The 25,549-nt window shown below is 40.0% G+C and overlaps 1 protein-coding gene across 2 annotated transcripts in view; it reads right to left on the reverse strand.

The window, feature by feature from the left end:
- Positions 1–388: 388 nt before the first annotated feature.
- Positions 389–25,549, reverse strand: part of Pde4b (phosphodiesterase 4B) — a 428,051-nt gene continuing 402,890 nt past the window's right edge. For both annotated transcript variants that reach the window (XM_028784635.1, XM_028784642.1), the window contains 9 exons: positions 17,017–17,110; positions 11,656–11,834; positions 10,135–10,233; positions 9,833–9,997; positions 7,935–8,034; positions 5,964–6,118; positions 5,750–5,872; positions 4,897–5,079; positions 389–2,652 (listed from right to left, as the gene is read on the reverse strand). In XM_028784635.1, the coding sequence (XP_028640468.1) occupies positions 2,287–2,652; positions 4,897–5,079; positions 5,750–5,872; positions 5,964–6,118; positions 7,935–8,034; positions 9,833–9,997; positions 10,135–10,233; positions 11,656–11,834; positions 17,017–17,110 (1,464 nt within the window). In that variant the 3' untranslated portion in view covers positions 389–2,286. The remainder of the gene's footprint in view (positions 2,653–4,896; positions 5,080–5,749; positions 5,873–5,963; positions 6,119–7,934; positions 8,035–9,832; positions 9,998–10,134; positions 10,234–11,655; positions 11,835–17,016; positions 17,111–25,549) is intronic.

Raw genomic sequence — 25,549 nt, forward strand, 5'->3', positions numbered from 1 at the left:
GTTTATCTACATTGAGCTAATGTACTATGATTCTGTGAGTCACTGTGGTAGCTGACACAGCCCGGCTGAAGATGCCTTTTATTTACCTAAGAGATTAAACTCTTCAGAATTCTAAAGAGGTAGAAGGAAATGGTTCAAGATGAACAAAGTGGTTTTGTTTGTTAGTCTTCACCACCCTCTTTCCTGTATCAGTGAGCTGTGTGAATAATCTGCTGAGAAGAAAATAAAATGTTCTGAGCCATGGGACTTTTTAGACACAGAGAATCTGAAAGTTCAGCTGTGATTTGGATGAACAAAGTAGCTTGCTTTTTTGTGAAGTATGGTGAAGAAGAGGAAGAAAGACAACTTGCTTTAATATATTGACCACGAAATGAATGGGGCTACAATCTAATTTATTCATGCTTTTGTTTATTCAGCTCATATAAAAGTTTCTTAAGAATGCATTTGAGCACAATATATAATAGTAATAATATTATAACATACATTGTGAGAAACTTTTGAAAACAATATAACGTCCACCTGGAATAACGCAGTGTTACAGATGTACAAACTCATTGGTCATGCACATTTTGTGCCATTTTCTTTAACTTTTGTCACAATGCTGAACTGAAGCATGACACATATTTTACAAACTGAAACTGACACCAGGAAGAGGCCTAACAAGTGTTATCAGAAGCTTCACATTTGCGTAATTTATGACATCAGTTCACATTCTACGATAAAAATTCACATTGTCTTCTTGTTGCCTTTGATGAATTTGAACATGGCTCCTCTGCTTGTGAGCAGTATGGAGACTAGCTCTTCCAAGTCAGTAGTTTGGGAATACTCAGTATCATCTGTGATCAAATGTAGTGTTGTTGTTGTTGTTTTAGAACCAAAGCCACAATTAGAGCAGAGCCCAGTGACAACCCAACTCCTGCATCCAAGAGACTTGGATAGAACACGGGTAAAAAATGACATCCCAGTGCTCCTAGCCCCTATCAAACTATACAAAATAAAACTTCAGTATAAACCATTTAGTATCTAATATGATAAACCTGTTTGCAAAACCAGCTCATCAAAGGGTTGGGCACAATTAGGGACTCAGACAAATAAAGGGCAGCAGACCCTTGGAACAACGGCCATTCCTGCCCTTAACTGCTTAATGGGGCTTCATGTCTCTTTTAAGCAATGTTTGGGATATATAATACACAATACAAAACATTACAAGAAAAGGTTGCAACTCTTAGGCAGAGTTTTCTACACAAATTTAACACCACCATTGGCAGGCAATGTTAGATATATAAATTAATAACTTACAAAACATTACAATATGTACATTATGTAATAAATACATGGTTATAAACAGGAAGAGAGGGAAGTGTTAGTGCAGGGGGCAGTACAAGACAAAGACGGCAGCATTAAATTGAAAACAGTATTTGAGTGAAGGAGGGGTGAGAAAGGAGGGCTGGCAGGTGGTGTGCAGCTCCCAATGGCCTGGAGGCTGGGAGGCAGCCACACACATGGCCTTGTGTGACGGAGCACTCCATAGACTGATGGCAAACAGCACAGCTTCTTCCACAGACCTGGTTTGTTGAGCATGAGTTTAAAGCAAAGCAGAGACACTTCCCGTGGGGGGTGGGGGGAACAAGTGCTCAAAGCAGGCAAACAGCTAAGATGCAGGGGCCACTAAGGAGTCATATTAGACAAAAAGAAGGAAGTAGCCTGTGGTTAGAACTGCATCTGTCCTGTCTATTTGCAAAAGTTAACTGGAGGAAAGCCAAAGATATTGCCCAAGAAAGAGGGGGAAACTGCTCTCTTTCTTTTTCTTTTTTCCAGAAAGACTCAAAAAAGTTTGTAGAAGTTGGTACTAAACTCTAGATATTCAACAGGCATTTCAAAGACACGAAAACATTTTACAAAAAAGGCACACAGGTTGGCAGACAACGGGATGAGTGAGATTTATAGATGAAGTTAGTGAGTTCAGTCACCTGTCAGGACAGCTTCCCAACACCTAGTGCAGAGCAATCTCTCAGCTTTGTCTCCTCTGTTTTCAAGCCATTTAGCTGTGATGGGAACTGGCCTCTACTACCACATACAGCTGCGGGTCACCGCCAAGCTTGCAGGCAAGGCAAGGCAGCACGGAACTGCTATTTGCTTCATGGCCTTGCATTCTGGCTCCAAACTCAAGTAACTGGAAAGGCCAGGTGGCCTTTGTTCTGTGCAGGCCTTGGCCATGGTAGGTTGGCCCTACCACTCAGCTGGCATGCTTGTCAAGGGTGGAATGTTCATCTCCACACAGGGAGATTATGTGTCGATCGGAGACTTGTCTTCTGTTGCAATGTCTATGTCAGTCTCTTCCAGGGAATCCCTGTTCTCTGGATCGATCACACAAAGTGTCTTTGTGCTGCTGAAATAGTTGTGGCCTTCTCCCTCCTTTTCCGGTCCTTCAGAATCCTCTTCTTCAAGGGTGAGTTCAAACTGAAACTTCTCCATAAGACCTTGGCAGTCCCTGCTTCTCTCATCCAGTGGTGGGGAGGGACTCTGGGGTATCATACTCTGGTACCAGTTCCTGTTATCTTCTAGTGTATCCAGAATGTCTTGAGCATCAGGCTGAACCAGGTCTGCCCAGGTCTCCCACAGTGGATGGACTATGTAGTCAATGAAACCAACCTGAAGGAAAAGAGGACCACACATCTGTTACTGCATGGGCCCTTGAAAACCAAGCATCCTGTCTTGGTTTCTATCTAAAGAGAGAAGGGGATACAAGGAGACCAATAGTAAGAGATTTGTTTATTTGATCGGTTGCTAAATGGTAGGCCCTGGACAATATATAATATGTGCAGATACCTCTCAATCTTGCAAAGAATTTTTGCCTGCTGTTTACAAAGGAGGAATCTGAGGATCATGGAGACCAAACATGGTACAGAGGTTAGCTTGGAAGTGGTAGACATGGGCCTTAGTCTCTGCTTTGTCTGGCTCCAAAGCCTGTGTTCATCTCACTGCAAGTATTTCCTTTCACATCTGCCAGCTAGGTCTGGAAGTAACTGGGAATAATTTTGTCACTACTTGGATTCTGTGAGTCATTCTCTGAAGGAAGCCCCAAGTCTGAAGTGTTCTGGTTCAATATTCTCTCCCTGATAACTATTAAATATGTCACCGTGCCAAGATGACAGGAGCTGGCCATCCACTCTTCTGGAACTTCCCAAGCCTTTGCCTTGTTGGAAACTATTTAAAATAATAATAAAATACTTGAAAACAATTCAAACCCTACACAAACAAATCTCTACAGTATGGATACTGCTGCTATTGTTTAGGATCCATAGTGCATGCAGTCATTTCCATCAAGAGAAAGAAGGAAAATAAAACAAGTAAGCAGTTCCTTTTGCCTGTGTGCAAGAACATAAATCAAGGCTGTGACGCTGTTGTGGTTTACACAAGGGCTATGCATCCTGCAGGAGCTGGCTAAGTGGCCTTAAACTGACCTTCTCATTGTCAGACAAACAGGAAACATTGGGGATTGGGGCAGGTAAAGAGAATAGGCACCAGTGAATGAGGGAATGGAATTCCCCTGTCAGACTATGGGTGGGGCTGGAGGGAGAGATGTTGAGTTGGGATCAAAGTGGAGGTGAGGTAGGGTCTTTTGGGGACATTATGTTTCCCTTTCTCTGTCAATATTCTGGTATATGGCCAGTCATTTAATATATTCAAATTATATACATGTGGTCAAGTTATATACATTGGTCATGTGTGAGATTCTGCCCTACCTCCCACCATGTGTGCATGTGCATGTGTGTATGTGATTATGTGTGTGTGTAGGTTCTGTGCCTATGCATGTACATATTATACCTTTTAATGGTTCTTTTCCAACTTAATGAGGAAGACTCATGAAAGACAGGACAGCTATGATCTGTGCTAGTTACAAGAATTTGGCAGGATGATTCAGATATTACTTTGTTCCCACCCACTCACTTTTTTCTCTTTATCTCTATATACGGTTTAAAGGATTTTAGAGGCCATTTAAAAAGTGCTTTCCATGGACTAGAAAGAAGCTCATAGCAACAGACAAACATGTGTAACATAACACAGCATTGTCATTTAATTTCTTCACTTGCTTTGCTTTTAGTAAGAAATACTTCAGCCTTTCATGGAAGATCATTGGTAGTTGTTTATTCCCTGGGACTTGGGATGAGAAAACCTCAAATACTAAGAATTTCTAGTTCGAAGCTTCCTTTCCAGATCAAGCATCCGATGTTTAGCAGAGCCCATGAACTAAACAGCAGTATGGATGAAGACATCATGGCACTTGGGGAGACCTGTCCACATGACAGAGAGGACAACTGGGTCACTAAGAAGTTGGCAAACTAGACCAAGAGGACAGCTGTTTGTTTGTTTGCTTGCATGCTTGTTTTGCCTTACACTGGGAAGATATTTTGGCCACATTGAAAAGATAGGTCTTTTTCTCATCTTTGGTAATGGTGACATCGTGCTTAACTGAGGAGAGCAACATATATGTGGAGAGCACAGATAAGAAGTTGAGCTCTTGGATGGAGAAAGGATGAGGAGAAATCTAGGCAGGGGGATGGAGGGTACAGGTGCTCATGTGTCTACCAAATCTGATAAGGTATTAGACAACTGAAAACTTTGCTTAATGCCCCTGCTGAGAGACCAAGCATGGAGAAAGCAAAGGAAAGATAAATATGATGGAATGAAATTTATGGTTGCTTCTTTATCACAGATATTCACATGGATAAAACACACACACATACACACACACACACACACACACAGAGAGAGAGAGAGAGAGAGAGAGAGAGAGAGAGAGAGAGAGAGAGAGACTAACAGAAAGGAACTCTCCAGTTCTACTATTGGTAAAGCTCATAAAAAAACATTGAAAAAATATCTCAGTGTAGATACCTGGGATTTTTCCACAGAAGCTGTGTGCTTATCACACATTGGGCTAATCTCCATTCCCCTTTCCCGTTCTTTGTCTCCCTGCTGGAAAAACTCCTCCATGATACGATCAGTCCATTGCCGATACAATTCTAAGGACTTGGTAGGATTGCTCAGGTCTGCACAGTGTACCATGTTTCGAAGAACCTGAAATGATCAAATTTTGGAAAATCCCATAAAACTAAGCATAAATGCCACCAGAACATCTTATCCTTCTCATCCCAGTACACTCCGTACCAAGCACATTTTAGTCGAAAATAATTACGATACACCCATCAAAAGAACGTGCTGGCCAGGGTTGGTTATTTACCATTAGAGCTTCAAAAAGGAAGTGTGTATATTTTCCTAGACTAATGGTTTTTGAATTTAAAAATTGGAGGGGGTATTAAAAGTCAAATTCTGCTAACATTTCTTCCCATAGTTTGTAAAGAATGCAAAAAATGACTCAAGGTAATTACTTCTAGATTTTCCATGGGTGGAAAAAGAACAGCTAATGGCAATTTGTTTAGCAAAATCAGACCTAGCAAAGTTGCAGTTGGTGGGATTTGTATGCAAATGTGAGCTTTGAGGACCAATATTCATATACAACCTATTACAAATAGACATTGCAACTTTATTTTCGAACTAAGCAATTCAATGAATGTAGGATTGCTTACTTCATAAATGAAATGATAAACTCTATTTTCTTAACTTGTTTTAAAAATATGTCCAATGGTTTAGTAGTAACCTAGGTCATGCAACTAACCAAATTTCTATTTTTGTTTTCTAAATACTGCTTGCTTTTGTTTAGTTTGGCTTTGTGTTAAACATCAGATACCTGTATCCGGTCAGTATAGTTGTCCAGGAGGAGAACACCGGAGCTAGTCACCTTCTTGGTTTCTACCATTGTTTTAAGATCTGCCAGGAGGCTCATGTGTTTGGACATATCCGTTGCTAAGACCTTGGGGAAAGACAGAATTAAAACTCTCAATCAAGTCAGTCTATACGAGAAAATGGCAAATGTAGGTGAGGGATGCAGGCTGGCATCTTACCATGTCAATCACCATTTTCCTAAGTGTCTGACGTTGCTTCTTGGTAAGATTCTGGAAGATGTCGCAGTGTTCCTCTTGTAGCAGTTTGAATCCCACAGCGAGGTGATGGTTTTCCAGCACAGATTCATCATTATACATCAAAGCAAGTTCAGAATCTAATAAAAAAAAATGATGACCATAAGAAAGTAATAAAATTGTATAATGCAGACACTGGCATCGCTTCAATGTGAAATTTGATCTAGCTCTTTTTAAATTATTTCAAAAGCCATCATCCATAGGCCATTACATACTAGGGAAGCAGAGCAAAAGATAATTCCCGGAGATATTACAATATGATTTTTCTCTTTCATATGAGATGAAGAATTTAACATTAGATAAACTATATTTTCATCTCAGCTTACAATTTCCTTTAAGTATTCATGAATTTTGTGTTTTGAAAAAGGAATGAAATGAAAACACAGATGCGTTATCAAATGTATTAAGATTTTCAAACTATGCTTGCTTTCATATACGATTCCCAAACTCTGACAATTGTGAGTTTAGATCTTCAAAAAGGATGATGTGTTGGCATAAAATTTTATTTTAACTCAATAATGTAGCTTTTGGAGGTTTCTATAAATATGACAGCTGAGCATGAATATTTTTTAAAACAATGTTGATATTAGATTTTCCTTTCTCCGGTATTCTATACCAGAAATTGCAATAGCTAGGCACCCAAACTACAACTCCACTCTGCTTTATCTTTATTTTGTCTGACACAGCTTTCTACCCAAGTGTATGGTCATTAAATTCATTAAGATATGTTTTATCTTAACTGAGAGTAGCAACCAACTGATGTATGTGACTACTATACAATAGTGTTCTCTCTCTCTCTCTCTCTCTCTCTCTCTCTCTCTCTCTCTCTCTTGCCATAGCTTTCTCTGAAGTAATTTAAGCCCTCTTGTTCTGATAACCTTGTAGTCAAGGGCACAGATTTATAAACATGCTTTATATGTCTCAGTACTGTAAGTAGCTATATTTCCCTTGAGATACAAACTATCAGAAAGTTAAACTGACTAAACCGACCCATGCAAAGAGGCAGGTACCCAAAGTTTATGTTGATGATGTTTTTAAAAGACAAGAACAAGATATTAAAATTGAAAGAAGAAAACCAGTGTTGCCCAAGCTTAGGATACGCAGTATTTTGAAGATAAAGACAAGGACAAACAGCAGAAGGCCTCTTCTAGCAGGAAACTCAGACAGTACTTTTATAAAACTGCCAGTACTAGATGTCATTCAGGATCATAATGAGACAACCAATATTATCATAAGAAAATGTACATAGAGATGGAGCACTAACGGAGACAAAGAATGAATTATGAGTAACATGAAAATCAAATAGTTTGAGTAGATAAAGCCCTGGGGATAGCTTCAGATCCTGAGGTTGGTCAAACTAGATTCTTCCCTTGCTTCTCCACAGTCTGTAGTCAAAGCCAGGCAGTTGAAAGAAAATGTGTAGACCTTTAATGACCCTTGCTATTGAACTGTAGGTATCTACTCCAGTGTCCCTCGAGGAATGCTCAGGCCTAGCGCCTCTGCTTATCATCTAGGATAGAGGGACATTCATGGTTTACTATGTTATGTATGTTAGCTTCACAAAAGACTGAGAGTCACTAATACATACCCAAGCTTTCCTAGTCTTGCCAGGCCACTACAAATCTTTTATTCTTTTTTTTTCCATATTGTATTTTTTCCAAACTTTGGGGCTTTGTTTTTATGGCTTGCCCCTGACCCTCTCCAAGTTCTCCATGCACCTCAAACATTGTGTTGACAAGCTGGACACAGTATCCAGGAAAGGCCTGAGCAATTTCCATGGAATGAAAGAATTACCTCATTACTGCCCTTGTTATTACCCATAATGAAAACGTTAGGAGGAAAAGGCTGCAGTGAATCACAGAATAATGTGGAATAACTGTGCAGTGGTGAACTCACTTGTATTGATGAGAAACTGATTGGAGACTCCAGGATGATCGACATCATGGATGGCAGCTGCAAAAATGGCAGCCAGGATTTCCAGGTCTGTGAAGACAGCCTGTGGGTTCAAAGGAGCCCATTAACTCCACATCCAATGCACCTGTCTCACTCTTCAGTTTCATCTCTTTCAAGTACCACATTTTAGTCTTGTTGGGAGAGGCACTCTTGATTTTTATGAGAGCTTGGGATGTGGATTGAATCAAGCATAAGACTCTGTTTGTCACCATAAAATCTCTAATGTGAGAAGGATGATGGCCAGAGTTCATCTCTTATTGAGTCCATAGGCTGAGGTTTGGGTAAGTCATTAGCACAATGTTGCTGGTATGTGTGGATGCCTGTAGTTCGTGTCTTGGATTTATGGCAGTATAATGCTTATATAATGCAGCCTGTGTCAGCCAAAGAAGCAAGTCAGAATGCTCTGGGAACATAGCAGATAGTAACCTTCATACACAGGCAGGCTAAGCAATGAGGGATGGAAAAGGCTAAACTCCATCCTTGGGAGGCAAATGATAAAATGTTTGCCAAAGTTTATTTTATAGTGAGGTCACAGGCTGTCATATATTTAGTAATTCATCCGCATACCCACTGCATGTTTACTGTAGGCTAGAGTTGAGAACATTTCTAACAAAGCCTAATGTCATACTGCTTCACTCCCTCACACTGTCATGAAGACCTCCTTCTCTGCCCTCTTCCTCCCCCATGTACAGTGATTTCAACCTTATTCTTGTTAGGCACACAATACTGCTGATTCTTAAGGATGAAGACATAACTCTTCTGTTCATTCAAATGTTAACTGACTGTCTACCTCTTCCCTGAAAGACCAATCCTATTACATATCAAGCATTCTACACTACCTTTTCTAAGTCTGTAACAGTCATAGCCAACTTAGAACCAAACAATAGTTATGTACAACCCTAGATGAGTACTATTACCTGATTTTATGGATGTAAATGCAATACAGCTTTTTCCCTTAGGGGGATTAAATACCCCTACCTCCATCTCAGTTTAGCAAGCTGTCTTAGACAGCTTGTCTCAGATCATATGAAAGTCAAGCAAAGAACTTAGTCTTTTTCTAACTCCCAAACTGGATTTTCCAACATGGCTGGATAAGGCCTGGCCAGTCTTTTCTGGCAGCAGGCAGAACACTTTGGGTGTACCTAGTTACTTACTATTGCCATCTGTTCAGTGGTGGCATGGCTGGACATATTACTAATTATGGTAGCTCATGAGAAACCTTGAACTATAAGGGAAAGAGTCATAGACATCTCCACAAAGGTTTTAAGGAGCAGCTTTTCTTAGTGTTTTGGTTCAGTTTTTCTTATTTATTAACCTGTCTGCTCTTGATTTTCAGTTACTTTGAATTTCTAGGAAAATACGTCTATAGATGTTTATCCCTAACAGAAACTACACAGAACATTTCATATAATATATACATTATACCCTCCTCAGGGCCTGGAATGAGTACATATTGGGCAATTCAGATGATTACATACAGTGTATATGTACTGTATGACAGACACTAAAGAAGATGCCTTGAGATACTGTGTATCCCTTACTAGGAATATGATGAAAATAAATCATGGGTCTAATTCATTGTCTAATAATTAAATAACTTTCAGATGGCAAAGATGAAAAAAGAAACATTACACTGATACTGGAAAATGAGGAAAGCAGAAGGGTAATCTATTTTCATAAGCAACCCAAATTGCTGAATGCCATAGCTACTGAATAAGTAGTTCAAGTATCCAGGGCCATTCAATTGCATTATTTCTATAAAGGTATTGTGCATTTATGATACTTTAAAAAAAATAGGAGGTTGGGGGGGTAGGTAGGCAAAACTGACTACAACTACTCACATCCAGGGCTGGGGTAGAAAGGAGAACATGAGTTGACTGGGCCACGTCAGCAGCATGCAGGCTGTTGTGATATGCCACATCAGAATGGTAATGGTCTTCTAAAGTCATCATGTAGGTTACAAAGGTGTCAGATGAGATTTTAAACGTCTTTAGAAGGTCTCTTTCCTATTTAGGAAAATGGATTAGGGCATGAATAAGTAGATATCCAAAACTGGAGAAAAAATCGTCATAAAAGTAACACAGAGTGTAAAACATAAAGAGGTCTGTTCCCAGATAGTTGGTGTTTACTCGGTTTGTCTCACCTGGAATATGGCATACATGATGCATGTGAGGGGCCGATTATGTGAGTACCCAGCCACATTGAAGATATTAAGGCCCCATTTGTTCAGGTCTTCCAGCTCCTACAAATCAAAATGAGAGCAATTTAAGAATGATAGTATTTTTAATGTTGTAAAATATTTTATAAGATTTTATTTGGGAGAAATTAGCTGCTGAGTCTTTTCATGCATTTGTTTAAGTTCCAGTTGCCTAAGAATCCAAGAATGGTGGGCTGGCTGGATATCCTCTTTGTGATAACTACAGGTTTCTGCACATTCTTTTGTTATAAACAGCCAAGTATGTTTGCATTTATAACTTGAGTTTCTAACCTATAGTTGACAAACCCCCATCTTCACCTGATGCTGCTTTCAAAGACAGCTCAAATGAGCACAGGCTTCTGGTCCTGTTTCCCTGTCTCTTTCTCGCTACTCGCGCTGGCCCATCAGCAACAGCTGCTGAAGACTGCCTGGTGTGGGTAATAGCTTAGAGTCGATGGGCCCACAGACCTGGAAGGAACATCATTCAGGCCTTTGCTGTGGGATTATTCCAAAAATCGTCTGCTGAGAGGAGTAACATTTCAATTTGAATAACTGGCCAGAGGCTTGGCTCAGTGTTTAATTAGCTTTTCTCTGATGGTAGTTTTCAGAAGGCCTCATGGAAGAAGTTTTGCTCCAAGGAATCTTGCTTCATCTTTGACCAGGCTGCAAGGACCTTAGCAGCCAGTGTCTGTGGAGCCTCCTACAGGAGTAATGAACCTTTTCAGTCCTTTCCTCCACTACTGGGTTTGGGCTTAGTGGTCAGCATTGTCACAGGCTCTTCATGTTATCCCTACCCCTGCCAATCAGGCAGACTTTCTCCCTGGTGCCCAGCATACTTTCCCCCTTTTGTCTTCTGGGATAATGCAGCCCAGCCTGCCAGCTTTCTCTGTATCCTCCCCAGCAGGATGTTCTATCCATAAGGAACTCTGCCTATACTGAGAACTGAGCCTATATTCAGGACAAAGGAACAGTCTTTTGGTATAGAAGGACTTTGGTCAGATGCTCCAGCAGTTAACAAAGAGGCTACATCAGCTTCTGCGTCATAAAACTCATTGGCAAAGCAAATGTGATCCCTCTTCTTTTCTAAATCTTGGATGGTGTGTATGTGTGTACTCATGTGTGCACCTGTGTGTAAGTGTGTGTGCCTGTGTGTGAGTGTGTGTGCACCTGTGTGTGTGCCTGTGTGTATATGTGCTTGTGTGTGAGTGTGTGTGTGTGAATGTGTGCATGTGTGTGAGTGTGTATGTTTATGTGCTTGTGTGTGTGTGTATGTGTGTGAGTGTGTGTATACCTGTGTGTGAGTGTGTGCATGTGTGTGAGTCTGTGTGTGTATGTCCATGTGTGTGAATGTGTGTGCATATGTGAGTGTATGTATGTGTGTATGTGCATTTGTGAGTGTGTGTGTATGTGTGTGTGTAAGAGTGTGCAGTGGAGAGCTGCACACACATTTGCCCAGCTCACACTCACCTTGGCTAGATGATCCTCATTTTCCGTGTTGACTCCGAAGCGTGAGATGCTTGTGTTGTTCAGGCTTGAACTGTGCATCAGCTTCTTCACTCCACTGATCTGGGTCATGAGCTGCTGCTTCTTCTTCTTCTCCCTGTCCTTCTGCGTGGGAGATGGGATTTCCACATCGTTCTGCTTGTCTGCAACAGAACAGTGAACATGCTTTTGAGCACATGTGTGCCAATGTGCATGCAATAGTATTCAGAACAACTTGAACCCTGTGTAATGGAGTTTAAATTTCATAAAGAACTCTTGTAGCATGACCTCGCTGGATCTGCAGATGGGCCTGTGAAGCAGGTGGGAGACATGGATTGTTCCATGTTACTGCCAAAGTAAACTGAGGCCCAGAGGAGCAAGTAACAGAAATAAGAAATGGCAGAGGTAAAACCCAATCCCCATCTTCTATTTTCAGTGTAATCAGAATTGCAGTCATATATTCAAAGTGGAGTATCTATATTTATATAGAAATTTTTTGTTAAAGTGAGTGACATATTTTTGTGTATACAATGTTCATTAGTGGACACAGTGACATAGGGTCTGTGGTCCCATACTGGGGAGGCAGGGGCAGGAGGACAAAGGTTCACAGACCTACATAATGAATTTGAGGGTAGCCTAGGCTACATGGGACTCATCTTAAAGCAAACAGAAAGAAAAAGTTCATTGTAAAAGACAGGGCCAGTTTAACAAAAGCAAACTATGTTATGCTCATTTTAATATATTTTTATTCCTTTTTATGTAAAAATTCATATGAATTTGATTAGGCTCAGTTTAAATAAGAATATATGTTAGAAAAGTAAATGGTTTCATAACCTTCAAATAATTATTTTAAAGCTTTGGTTCATTACCATTTGAGGTTTAGGGGAAGATTATAATTTGATTTTCTTCATGTTTTGTGCTTATTAATTTTCTAATAAATAATAAGGCCTCTTATTCGTAATAGGCATTTTAGTTCCTAATATGTTTGTGGTTATTAACTATTGATAATCTCAGTTAGTTTTCTTTTAAATTTACAAGGTAACAGCAGAGCTAGTATTAGTTTAAATGAATATCTAGATGCATGTAAAATCTTTCCTGTATATTACTATCACCTATTAACTACCAAAAATTGTATTTCCCTTTGCAGGGAATTCTGAGTGCTTGTGATGGTGTATTACCTCTGTCTTGCTACAGGGGCACCTGTGGGGGCACAAAGGTAGTGATTGGGTTCATTGCTGACCCAATCCTTCCTTGGACTAAATGACACCCATGGCTGAAATAGTTAATGTGTCTCTCAGAAGTGCCCTCATTTTTCTTTGCTTGTCACAGTGAAAATCAGTGCAGCAACAACATCCCCATTTGAGAATGGCATGCTTCCAGATGACATGCTGAGACAGAGCTGATTTGCTTTCAGACTCCTGCAGACGATGGCATACTCATGTGTCCTCCTCGGGGACATCTGCCTGCTCACAAGCCCTGGAGACATTCCATCGAAGCAAAGCAAGTACAGCAAGACAGGGCCAGCTTCATGCTTAGCCTATCACCTGGCTGTTGGGGGAGTCTAGCACTTTCTGTCCCCAGGACCCCTGAAAGGGCTTTAGGAACTCACAAGTCTATCACTTTTAATTAGAGAATTTTAGTCACTTCAACTAATTTAAAGGTTTTGAAAAGTATTTGGTGTCAAATGGCACTGAGAAATTTAAAAAAAAAAACACAAATGTATGGGCCACACCCAAATCTATCTATCTATCTATCTATCTATCTATCTATCTATCTATCTATCTATCTAAATAAATATCTATCTAAATCTATCTGTCTATCTATCTATCTATCTAAATATCTATTTCTATCTATCTATCTATCTATCTATCTATCTATCTATCTATCTATCTATCTATCTAAATTCTCCCTGCAGTCTGGATGATCAGGACTAGATTTGGGAAAAAATAACAATCCTACACTCATTTCTCAGATGAAGTCAGCCATTTGCCCCAACTCAAAAGGACTACCTAGTTAACAGATATTTATTCTGCAATTACTTTTTGCCTAGTGATTTAATAGCCCGGATTCAGGCCTTAGTATTCCTGTTAAAAATCTTTCTCCAGTCTCTGGCATGCAAAGTATATGTTATTTAATTTTGAAATTCCCTTTCCTTCTGTCACTTCATGGCTAATAACTACCACTTTCTGCTAGAATGAAAGCCCTTGCTTTTCCCAACAACTGCTCTTCACATTTGGTGTAAAAGCTTGGTTGGATTCCGCAGTGCCTCTGCAGATTTAAGTCTCTCTGGTGGGACCAGCAGCTTTTCTGGTTTGGTTTAATTAAAGGTTTCCTGCACCAGTGAGTAATTGAGCAGAACAACTGCTGTGCCTGGAACACAGCAATGAAGAAGAGCATCATACGCCGGGGTATTGGCGACATTCATGGGTGTTCCCCTTCGCAATCGATGGAACAAGCACAAGGCTTCCCTACTTGGAATTTCCTCTGGTAAGCAGTTAGCTTACCAGATTCCTATGGAAACAACCTGAATCACAGACTCAAAAAAAAAAAAAAGCAAAAAAAAAATCCTCAGTAGGTTAGTATTTCTAGTTGTCAGAATATGGTGGAGACACTGACACCATGGGCTACTTCAAAGCAAGCAGGTAAACAATCAAAAAAGCATATATGAGAACTGGTCTTAATCAAACACTGTTAGTGGCACAATTGGAAGGGTTTTGGTTACTAGATCTTGTGATTGTGACAATTCTAAGTCTCTTTCATTCAAACCTTAAAAATTCTAGCTTTAGAGGTAGGATGTTGAGTATATTTAAAAAAATTCTTTATCTGTGAAAATACTGACTAGCTTTTAATATAACACTTAAAAAGCTTGTTTTATATTTGTGGTCTGCACCTACACCCTTTTTACTTCTCCTGAGACTGAGTACTCCAAAGTCCACTTTTCCCAGCAACATGAAACCCACTACCATATAATAGCATTAGTAAGTGCCTAGCCTGGTCCATGGCTTATTGCCTGGCTCTCTGTGTCCCACCTAAACATAGTCCTTTCAGATGGGAAAACCCACAAGTTTCACAGATGACAGGGTTAGGAGATACCCTTTCTTTCTCTAGGACAGGTTTTAACACTCTTCCACTCTGGCTGAGATATTGTTTTTAAGTATAATGTCAACTGAGATTGTCATCTTCTTATGTTCTGCAATGACTGTTATTTTCAGAACAAAGTCTTTTATATACCAAGAAATTATTAACCCTTCCTTTTCATTTCCAACCATCCTGATTTCCTCCAGAAAAAAATTTCCAAAATAGTATCCACATCATACCCTTAAAGGGGATTCTGCTCCTTATACTCTTACGGCTTTCAATAAGGATGGTATGTGGTATTTATTTCTAAAAATCCAAATGGTTAATCATTCTGGCTTAGAAAAATATTAGTCAAGTGACTCTAGATTGTCTCAACTTCAGTTCTGATTCTTTTATAATGAGGAAATTGTGTCACGAGGCCCTAAACGTTCACTACAGATATGACAGTTTATGAGGAGGCCTTGAGGTCCTCCAGGGAAACCCCTTTCCACCTAAGACAGAGCTAAGAGTCCCCTGCTCTGCATTTGTAGTTCAGAAGCCAGCTCTGACTGTCTGCTTATTACAGAGGGGTCAAGGGTATCTTAGGGAAGCTGCTGAGCAACTGTGACAGACTCACAGAATGAGTCTCACAGATGTCAGAACTGAAGGGCCCCATCTCTCCCAAGGTTCCTATATTTCAGATAAAGCACTTGGTGCCTCTTGTGTGCTTGCTTCTTTTTTTTCTGTGTTTAGAACCTTCTCATTTCCCGATCTAGCCTGTTTACGTATGCCATGTACACATTTAAGGTCATATACACACATCTATACACACACCACCCTTCCAATGCTAATACTGAGGGAAGTTAGTGCTGATTTCACTCCTGTTGTCAGTTCCTGTCAAGTGTCCTGAAAACAGTTGTCAGCTTATGAAAAATAATCAAATGAACCAAGGCATGTATCTGACACAGTGTGCGGAAGAGTCCTGTGTTCAGAGATAATGGGGAAAGGCAAGAGACGAAAAGGATTGGTGATTATGCCTTCTCTTTGTTTATATTCCAGCCACCACTGGACGACTAGTATGTGTAAAAATTCTTCTCCTTTGTTCTCTGGGAAACATTGTTGCAACTGCAGCTGGGAATAGCAGGTGCTGGAGGACACTCACACGTGTGTCAAGAGCAGGGAGAATGGTCTCTGCCTGCTAATCTGCAGTTTGCTGATCTGCTGGATGACCAAGGGCTGTACTGTAATGCTGCACTGAGCATTATTGCATGGGCGGCTGCTGAGAAAGCTAGCCTGTTAGGAGGAACTGCTTTGAAGGGAAAGATAGAGGACTGATTTTTAAAACATAGCTGCAGGCCGACTGTGCTCCATAAGACACCAAGGCAAATGCTCCTTTACTAAGGGGCTGTGCCAAAAAGGAAAGCCCTGGTGCTCATCTGTAAGGATGGGTCACTTCCTTGGAAAGAAATATGGAGCTGCATAAACAAGAACAGTTCAAACGAGAAGAATCCAAATGTTGGGGCTTCCCATGCATTTTGAGGTACATATACACCAATTCTGCAGGTCTCATTAAAACAGGCAGAATAGGCTCATAATAGAAAAGTTCCCCTTAAGAAAATTTAAGAAATTTCTAAGTTGTCAAACAAGACCCTGGGAATAACTGAGGACCACCCCTGCAAACCCATGGCCAGTGCTCTGTGTTAAGTACCATCTACATAATTTTAGAGAGCAAGAAAAAAAACAGAAAAAGAAGACAGTTGGTACTGCTTAGAGAAGACAAGGCCTCTTAGACAGGAACCCAACCCCTGGAACACACATGTATTCATCCTTTAGAGATAACCCACCAAAGCAACAGTCAAATTATTTCCAGAATATGTTCTCCTGGACTCTACATGTAGAGGTGGCACGACCCTTACAAAATACCTAAAAGGAAAGATTTTTGTCTTAGAGCCCAGTTACTAGATGATTTTTTTTTTGATACTGGTAGAGGAGTTGCTGGGTAGGGTATTGGACCTTCAGCTGCTTGGGAGGTCTCTGTGAGACAGGTTCAGTAATATGAAACCATGTAAATGCAAGCAATCCATCATATCCTGCTCTTTTTAGAGGGTATTTTCATTTCAGAAATATCTTCTCGCTTACTGTTTTCCTATAGCGAGAGGTTTTAGCTTTTATCTTGGATGGATGTTTTTTTCTGTGCTCAATCTCACTCCAAATTCACAGGGATGCCCTTGGTAGACTGTAAAAATTCACCCTGCAGAAGCTCAGTGGGTTTTCCTGTTAACATCTTACCTAAGAACGTGTTTGAAATGTATTCAGACACCTGGTTCCCTGATCTGCTCATCTCTGAGAGGTGTGTCAGCTCCCGGTTCAGCATCCTTTTGAACTGTTTATAAAGAAAAGAAAATGCATTAAGTGTCTAAGAAAGAGCAAACAATTGCTGTATTTCAACTTGACTTTCTAGGAACCGAGAGACTGGATCAGCCAATTTCATTAGGTTAATGAGAGCTGTAATAGAAATCACAATGTCCTCTCAATTTGATAGCATTGCAATGTCGCTGTAGAAAAAAAAATAGAAGTTCTTAAAATTTCTTAAAATTGTTTTCTGATTGCTTTTGAAGTTGCAAACTCAGGAAAAGAAATTTTAATAAAGGTTAAAATAATGTCACTTGAGTTAAGAAACTGGAAATATGTCCAAAAATATAGTTTGGAGTGATAACATATTCAGTGAGAACAGATTAATTGAAAAGTTTAAGATAAAATGAAAAGAGAGGCAGAAAGCATCCTTTTAAAACAGAGTTGAGAAGAACCAGAATTTTGAAACACATTACAGTACATTAAAATACAATACAATAAAACATGTCTTATTTCATTATAAGAAGTCCCAGTGGGTTAAACGTATATACAAATTTAACCACTGCTCAATGCCGTCTACCCCATGAAATACAGAGGGACATAAAAACATCACATCCTATCAAAGACACATAACACAGTCAAATTGACCCACCTTGATATAACCCCAAGAAACAGATAACAAATAGTTTGCCTCAGGCATTTTGGAAGCTCTTCTTGCCACAATCCACAAATCCCTTTGAAAGAATTCAGTTCTATGAGAGCGATCTCCAGGGGATCAGGAAACCGCTGCAGTTCCAGTGGTTAAAGAACCAAAACTTAGAAAAGACAAAGCCTTCCAGATGGGCGGTATTTCCTAATAAAGGCAAGCTCATCTTCATTCACACTCCATCCTTGGAAGACGCCTACGCGCTCCCTGCTTATTTCCAGGCAGAAGAGAGTAATGAAACCAGGAATTGTATGAAGGAGGAGCGAGAGCCTGTCCAAATGTATTCAGCTGGCCGGCTTGAAGCACTCCATCAGTTACGAACAGTCCTGGTGCCCGGAGGGGTTTCCACCCTAGATTAGTCCAACTCTGCCAGGGAGCAGGGAATCTCTTTCCCCCAGGAGCTGTCTGACTGGGAAACAGCCATCTTTTTAAAAGGAGAAGATTAAAATGGAGGAAGCCCCATGAATATTTAAGTAAACCTGAGGTCCTACCCTCCCCCGTTCCTGTTTAGGTGTTCTTTAACCCTCTCTTCCTCTGCAGACAGCGCTCTGCAGATGCAGCCTGACACAGCGCTCAGTTCTTCTAATTGCTTCCAAGTGATGGTACATTTGATTAATTGATGCTGAGTTTTTTCTTCTTCTTTTTTTTTTTTTTAACATTGGAAAAGGTTAGAGCTGTGGCTGCTTTCTGACTTGGCTTCCAGTATAGGAGGATTTCTTTTAAACCAGCGTTTGGAACATTATTTGCCCACCAACTGGGTGCTGATGCATTTAACCTCTTTTCTCGGTGGAATGAATGGGGATGGAATTAATTTATTTGGTTCAAAAAGTACTTCATATGCAGTGTGCAATTTTCTGCACTCAGTCAGTTCATTAATATGCTTATTACATCATATTCAGCAAATGGATTAAATTCATAACCTTTCCTGTAGGGTCCCGAGTACACTAGGGAATCTGAGACAGCGTTTGCTGCATGAGGAACGATTATCTGGCGTTATGTTTATTTGATATTTTACCACTGGTACATCTTATAATTCATGTTAGAAATGTCTCAGAGTTAAATTATTTTAGTTTCATTTTAGCAACCCAGGACATGCTGAAAATGACATTCTTTTCCTGGCTCCTTTGCCGGCCCCTTCTTGTCAGCATTACAGTACAGGCAGTGGGATGGATGCCTTGCCCAAGCTGGCTTAATTTCTCCCCATCTCCCCTACATCCTATTCCTAGCCTTCCTGGGAGTTCCTGTATTGCATGTTGAAGGATCAGTAAAGCACCATGGCAACAGCCTGAACTTGTAATTGGCTCTCTTTCCTGTGAGGCATTCCCTTTCCAAATGAGCATCCTGCATCTGACAATAGCTTCACTTCAGGCATCTAAGACTCAGGTCAAACCATTGCTTCCCCAGAGAGAAGCCTTTTGAGGTGAAGCCAGACCAAACCTAAGTCTCTGCCTGTTGGCTCACGGTACCACACACTGTTCTCAGAGACACAACCACTCTCTTTCTGGGTAGCCCTGCTTGTGTATGTGTGTATATTTTCAAGAGTAACCTGACATCTCTGGGTCAATCATTTCTGCTTTGTAAACTACATATTGAACCTCAGTGCAACTTTGAACTCCAGGTGAATTGCATAAATTCCTAGTTATATGTTAAGATATAACCCTGTCATGATGGCCTCTCCAAGACAGCACTTACTGAAGACTGGGAAGCTAAAAAAGACTGCATTATAAGTGCTGATTGGTCTGGTGGCTTTTGGCAAAGTAACAAATTTCAAAGTGTAGTAAAAATATCTTACATAAAGTCTTAGAGACTGATGATCTTGTTTCTAGTTCTCTCACAAATCCCCACCGTCACCCCACTTCCCTGCACAAGATTTAGCCAAATATAATAGCCAGGTATTTTGGTTCCTTTGGTATCTCTGAAATACTTGCAAACATTTTGGAGTCCATTAGGATTGTCCTACCTCAATCAAACTATTCTGTCATGCTTTCAACAAACACCAAAGGGACACCTGAAATGGCTGGGCACAGCGGTTGGGGGAAAAGCAAGCAAAAGAGCAAACAAAAAGTCCTCTTAGGGTTTTAATCAACTTTCCTTCTAGTAGATGTGCTAGATCTATCAGGATACATTGATTAATCCTCAATTAACAGTCTGAAGAGGGTAAGGAGGACTCTTTAGTGGTTTAGTTGGCTGCTCTGTTCAAGAGATGAGAACAGGCCAAAAAACTGAATCATATACGGCAAGATCCTTCTTTCCTTTCCCTTCCTCCATATAGCTTCTCTTTGTCATAGGACCCTGTTGGGATTCGTGGTCCATTAGTCTGTGTGGTAAAGGATCGTGGTTTTTAGCCATGGGGCTAAGTAAACTATACACCTCCTGTGTCTTTACAGAAGGGGTCAGTGTACTCATGCAAATAAACAGAGGAATACCATCTCCCTTCTTTCCGTGCCTAAATGAATTCTCCTATGATCCTTTTACTAAGGGCAGGCCAATGCATACCAAAATCAAAGTTTTCCAAAGTCATCCTAAGGTAACCATAAAATACACATGACAGAGTATACAAATGAAGGTCATCCAGGATCAGAAACCAATCTAGACCTTTTAAATGTTGCTTAGCAACCACCGCTGGTTTTCCTCAGCAAGGGAGGGCCCCACCACACTGACTAAGGCAATCATTGCTCTCATCAAAAAATACTTATGAAGGGCCCACTTGTTTGGGGCTCTGAAAGACTAAGAAAGGCGAACGTTGCCTTCTAGCAAGACAAAGTCTGATTAGTAAAGGTAAGGCTGGCCCTGGTGCCTGGACAAGCCAAGGACTGGAATTTGATATGTTGAGGTGTCAGTGGATGGACAGTTGAGGAACTCAGAATAGGTGGGTTTTCAGTATCTGATTCCCACATAAGAGTTGCTTCTGGCAAGCTATAGGTAGTGGTGACACAGCAATCAAGCATCAACACTGATTCTCAGTCTATGTCTAGTCTTGTGACGTCACCACAGTTCTCTTCTGTGAAACAGGAATGAGACATAAGACTTCCAACCCACCTCTCTGCCCCAACCTCTCAAGATTGTGTGGTAGATTCCAGGGCAGCCTCCTACAGTTTGAGCACAGTATCTACTAGCAACTAGCTCCTCTCGGAAAATAAAGCTCTTTCTGTATTGCTGAGGTAAGCAGAGAGGGAAATGGTGATGCTTCTGTGTGCAAGAATAAACCACTGGATTAGTTGTAACTCAGACCTCCATAGCCTGAGACTCTTGGAGCCTTCCTGTTGATTTACCCAGTTAGTTGTCTCAATATGAAGGTAAAATGGATCCAGAATGAAACCAGGGACCAAGGACTTACAGAGTTGGAAGGGAATGAATTTATTTACTTCATCAAATGCAGTGGAGAATCCACAAATTGGAAGGTGCTATTTCAAAGATAAATGTGTTCCCGTGTCTCCTGTACACATATCCTATTTTTCTTTAATAATCTGTCCTCACAAGAAAGCCCTGTTAGAGACTACCTAGAAATAATGTCCCCAGAGGAAATGGCCAAATTCCCTTTTCAACACAGACAAACAAAGTTTGTGAATGAACCCTTAGAACACAAACTTCACCATACCTCCCTAAAGCTGGGTCTGTCCAACACGAGATCTACCAGCACTACTGAAAAATTACATTTAGGTTTTAGAAAGAGAAGAGCTATTACTTTAAAAATGACTTATTACCATTTTTCTAGAATATTTTTTCTTTTTAAAAAAGAAATCTGTGTTTTTTTAAATTTAATTTTTATGTTCCCAGAATTACAAATGATAAGGCTGTGTGTGATGTTTGTCATGCACCAAAATCTAACACAGACTTCTTTTAATAGTGAGAGGCTACTTAGCAAATATTTGAAATTAAATTTTGTCAGATAAGTTCTTTTTTGTTTTTTTAGTTTCTGAGCCACTCTTTCTAAAGTGATGAGAACATGTCCTTGTTTTCTATTCTTTATCAAAAGATGAGCTTAAGGCTTGTGCAAAGATCTCCAGGCACTGTCCTGAGCTCTTAGTGACCTCACATAGAAGGGTGAACTGGAAGGATCTTGGTAGCATTATGTTTCTAAAAAAATAAAGGACTATCATCGGGCATGTGAAAGAGTTACTTTTAAACTAATCTGGATTTGTTAGCAGTGATTCTATATGATTAAAAATATCATTAAAATAATTGAAAGTTTTTTAATTGAAAAGTTTTGAATTGAAAAGATCCTTTTTTCTCAATGATAACCTGGTGAAGACAGTGAAAGAAAATTTTAAGGACTGGCGGGGGGCGGGGGGAGGTTTGGCAGAGGGAGGGTGGAGTGGGGGGAAAGGTGCCAAAGAGAGGAAGGCAGCCCCAGTCATTGCTCCTGTGGGTGGCCATCTACGTAGGAGCCCAGCTGTGAGACAGGCGCCTTATTGTGTAGGATTTTCCTGTTTTTGCAGTTTGAAACAACTGCCGAACTCATTAAAGTCACAATGACTTGTGGGGACTGACTTTTGACTCATATTTTATACTCTTGTTAGTCATAACGTTATAAGAATTCCCAAGAATCAGGAAAGCAAAGGGGTTGAAAATCCCTCTTGAGATCATGCACGAGACACTCATGGTGGCAGAGAGGGAGAAGTTGTGGGTACACAAGTTAGTGAGAGAGGACCACAAGCAATATGTAAGCTCTGATAAAATGAATTGACTTCTTGGGTCTCTGTTTTAGTTGAACAAAATGGTTAATTTTAAAGCCCCTATTTTTTTTTTAAATTAGACTTTAAAATAAAACAGAAAAAAAAATCTGGTGCAAGGATCTGCTGTAGTTCTTTAAAAACGCTTTTGTGAAACTCACAATTTCCACTGTTCTTAATAGCTCAGGCACTGTGCTGCCTCCCTCCTGTCCTTCCATCATTCCTTTAAAACATCAAGCCCTGTTTCTTTAACAGCGTGTTTGTCTTATTTGAAAGGCAAGTGGAATAGCACTGGGTGAATTAATAACTGAATGGAAGAAGGAGCTGAGGCCATGGCCATGCCCCCTTTGCCAGAGTAGCTGAGCCAGAGAACACAGTTCCAGGGTGGGTCATGACTGCCAATAGGTTCTGCCAGAAGCAAAGTCTGGACTAAGGGCACAGGGTTAGGTAATAGTCACCACTCAAGGGTCACATCAGAGTGACTTTCTTCTACACGGACTTGATGATGGAGTCTTGTCTCTTCCTATATTCTCAGGGATGTAGTGATAGGAATAGGATAGTGTAGGTAGGAATCTGAGGAAAAGCAAGCGTGAATCTTGTCATCACAATTTTGCAACAAAATGCTGGCATTTCTGATGAACAAAGCCAGTTCTATTCATCAGCCAGAAGATGAGTGTTTGCTCAAGTCACATATGAAAGGCTGTGTAGGGACAACACATTAGTGCACACATACAGAGAACTGGAAAGGGAGAAGGGGGGCTTCAGAATCCAATTGTTTCTCATGTTGACACTAGGCTTTGTGTAGCTCTCTGAGTTTTTAGGTGTTTCTCTCTACTTAGTCCCTTCACTAATCATGTATTTTTCTTTTTACAGTTTCTGAAATCGTTTCAAGAGAAAATATGACACACATTATTTGAATGCTGAGAAGTGACCCTTCCTAACACTGCAGTAATTCCCATAAGAACCTTTATAGAAACTTCTCATGACCCACATTTCCTTCTAAATTGCTACAGTGACATGATTAAATAGACAAAAAATAAATACTGCAACTATTTCTCAGAGCTAACAAGTCGCAGCATTTTATACCATATACTATTTCTAAATTATGTATAATGTTTATTATATTATATGATGTATCATATATATTTATGCTTCAGAGAATTGCTAGGTGTGGTGGATAAAATTCAACATACTCTTTTAAATATAAAACTCTTCTAAGCATATGCATAGTTCAGATATTACATATCCAAATATCTCACAAGAAGATTCGAAGTTATACATTTGTTATAACATCAGGGTAAAAGCCTATGCCTATTTTTAGCTAATTAAAAATATCCAAATCTTAGTTTTTAGATAAAGATCTTTCCTTCTTTTGAGAAATAAAAGACCACTAACCACACTAACCACTCTTGGAACTTTACGATGCCATCTTACTTACTATCTTCTTGCTAATAATCTGCAAGACTATTTTGACATATTTTGAGTGCTGGCCTAAAATGAAAGACAGCTGACCTCATCAATCAACAGATGACCAAAATCATTGCAACAACTGAGAAAAAGAATTAAGGAATCAAGGCTGAGTATTGAATTACTCTTCTATGATCCCAAGGTCACAAGATTTTCATATGATTCTAAAGCTGGTGACTAAAACCTTTTAAAAAGTTTTCTCAGCTAGAAACCCTACATCTTATAATATTAAAAAAGATAGAGACACTGAATCAGATGCATGGAACATTAAGTCTTGAATTCTCTCCAGTGGAAAACAAAATCAATGGTTGGTGACCTCCAGCTCTCTGGAGACAACTACACAGAACTAGGAGAACATCACCCAAACATTCTTAGTCCATAAATATGAGTCATGACAGACATTTGGCCACTGAACTACATCTGAAGACCCTGGGTTTTTAAGATAAGGTTTTGCAACATTGCCTAAGAAGTTCTTGCCTCTACCTCACAAATTCAAGGCTTGTGTGTACTGCTACACCCAGAAGTACAGTTCCTCTTAAGAATCCCCACTTTCAGACTCAAAATGTCTATGATTTCTGTGGCTATGCAAATCTGCCATAACTTATTTTTGAGATTCTCCTCTACTTTCCTAAAGGGCATCACAGAGCCTATAATGTATTTGACATTAGTTATATATTGTTTTCAGCTAATGTCTCTCCTATACTCCCTGATATATTAGATAGTGGGAGGTTTCGAAGCTGCTTTAAGAATCACTTCTTCTGAGTTAACATTTCTCAGGGCTGGGACAGCCCAATAGTTTGTCAAGTTTTGAGATCAACTCTGGGGCCTATCAAGTAAATCAAAACCTTGAGCTACACAGGTTTATCTTTTCTCTCCTGAAAGCATGTATCTTGTCCCTTTTAGTATTTTGCCATGCCTCATGTTGGACTATACACATTCAAACTGAGAAAAATCTTCCACAAGTTGAAAGTTTGGACAAATTTGTAAACTCTAAAGGATGAAAACAAGTGTCTTGGGTAATTTTTATCCCATTAGAAGAGATAGCTATATTCTGCATATTGCTCTCCTGTGATAGCTACAATACTTTAGACCAGATGGATGTATACTTCCACCACAATGTATCCTTAAGACGTACAGGACTATTGGGATAGAGACAATTTCAGAGATGGACACCTAGCTTTTACATGGAAAAGAGGGAGTGTTCATTTTAGGCTTGCCCTGCTAGTGGACTTCAATAACACAAAGGAAGCCTGACCAGAGAAGTCAGTAGCCTCTACAACAGGTGATACAGCGACAGCTTAGTGTTCTCTCAAATTTGGAAATAAACTCCTATGCTGTAGCGTAGTCTAGGAAACTGCAAGTTATTAAGCCTGTGAAAGACTAAGGATTTCCACCTTTAAAGTGGGACAGCTAGAAAGGATATATGTCTGTGACCTAGTGGGTGCTCTGTGCCATGGAATTTATGCTTGAAGCTAGGTTTTATTTCTGAATTAATTTCAAGCTTTGGGTTCACAGCTGCATGGAAGTTTCTTGTAGCTCTTTAGCAACTAAACTCTTTTTGTTGTTGAGAGTAGCTTGCATAACTACAAAATTCCCACAACATGTGTGATGCAGTGCCATGTCA

The sequence above is a fragment of the Grammomys surdaster genome, unplaced genomic scaffold (genome assembly GCF_004785775.1).
Source record: "Grammomys surdaster isolate TR1022 unplaced genomic scaffold, NIH_TR_1.0 100, whole genome shotgun sequence".
Classification (NCBI taxonomy): Eukaryota; Metazoa; Chordata; class Mammalia; order Rodentia; family Muridae; genus Grammomys; species Grammomys surdaster.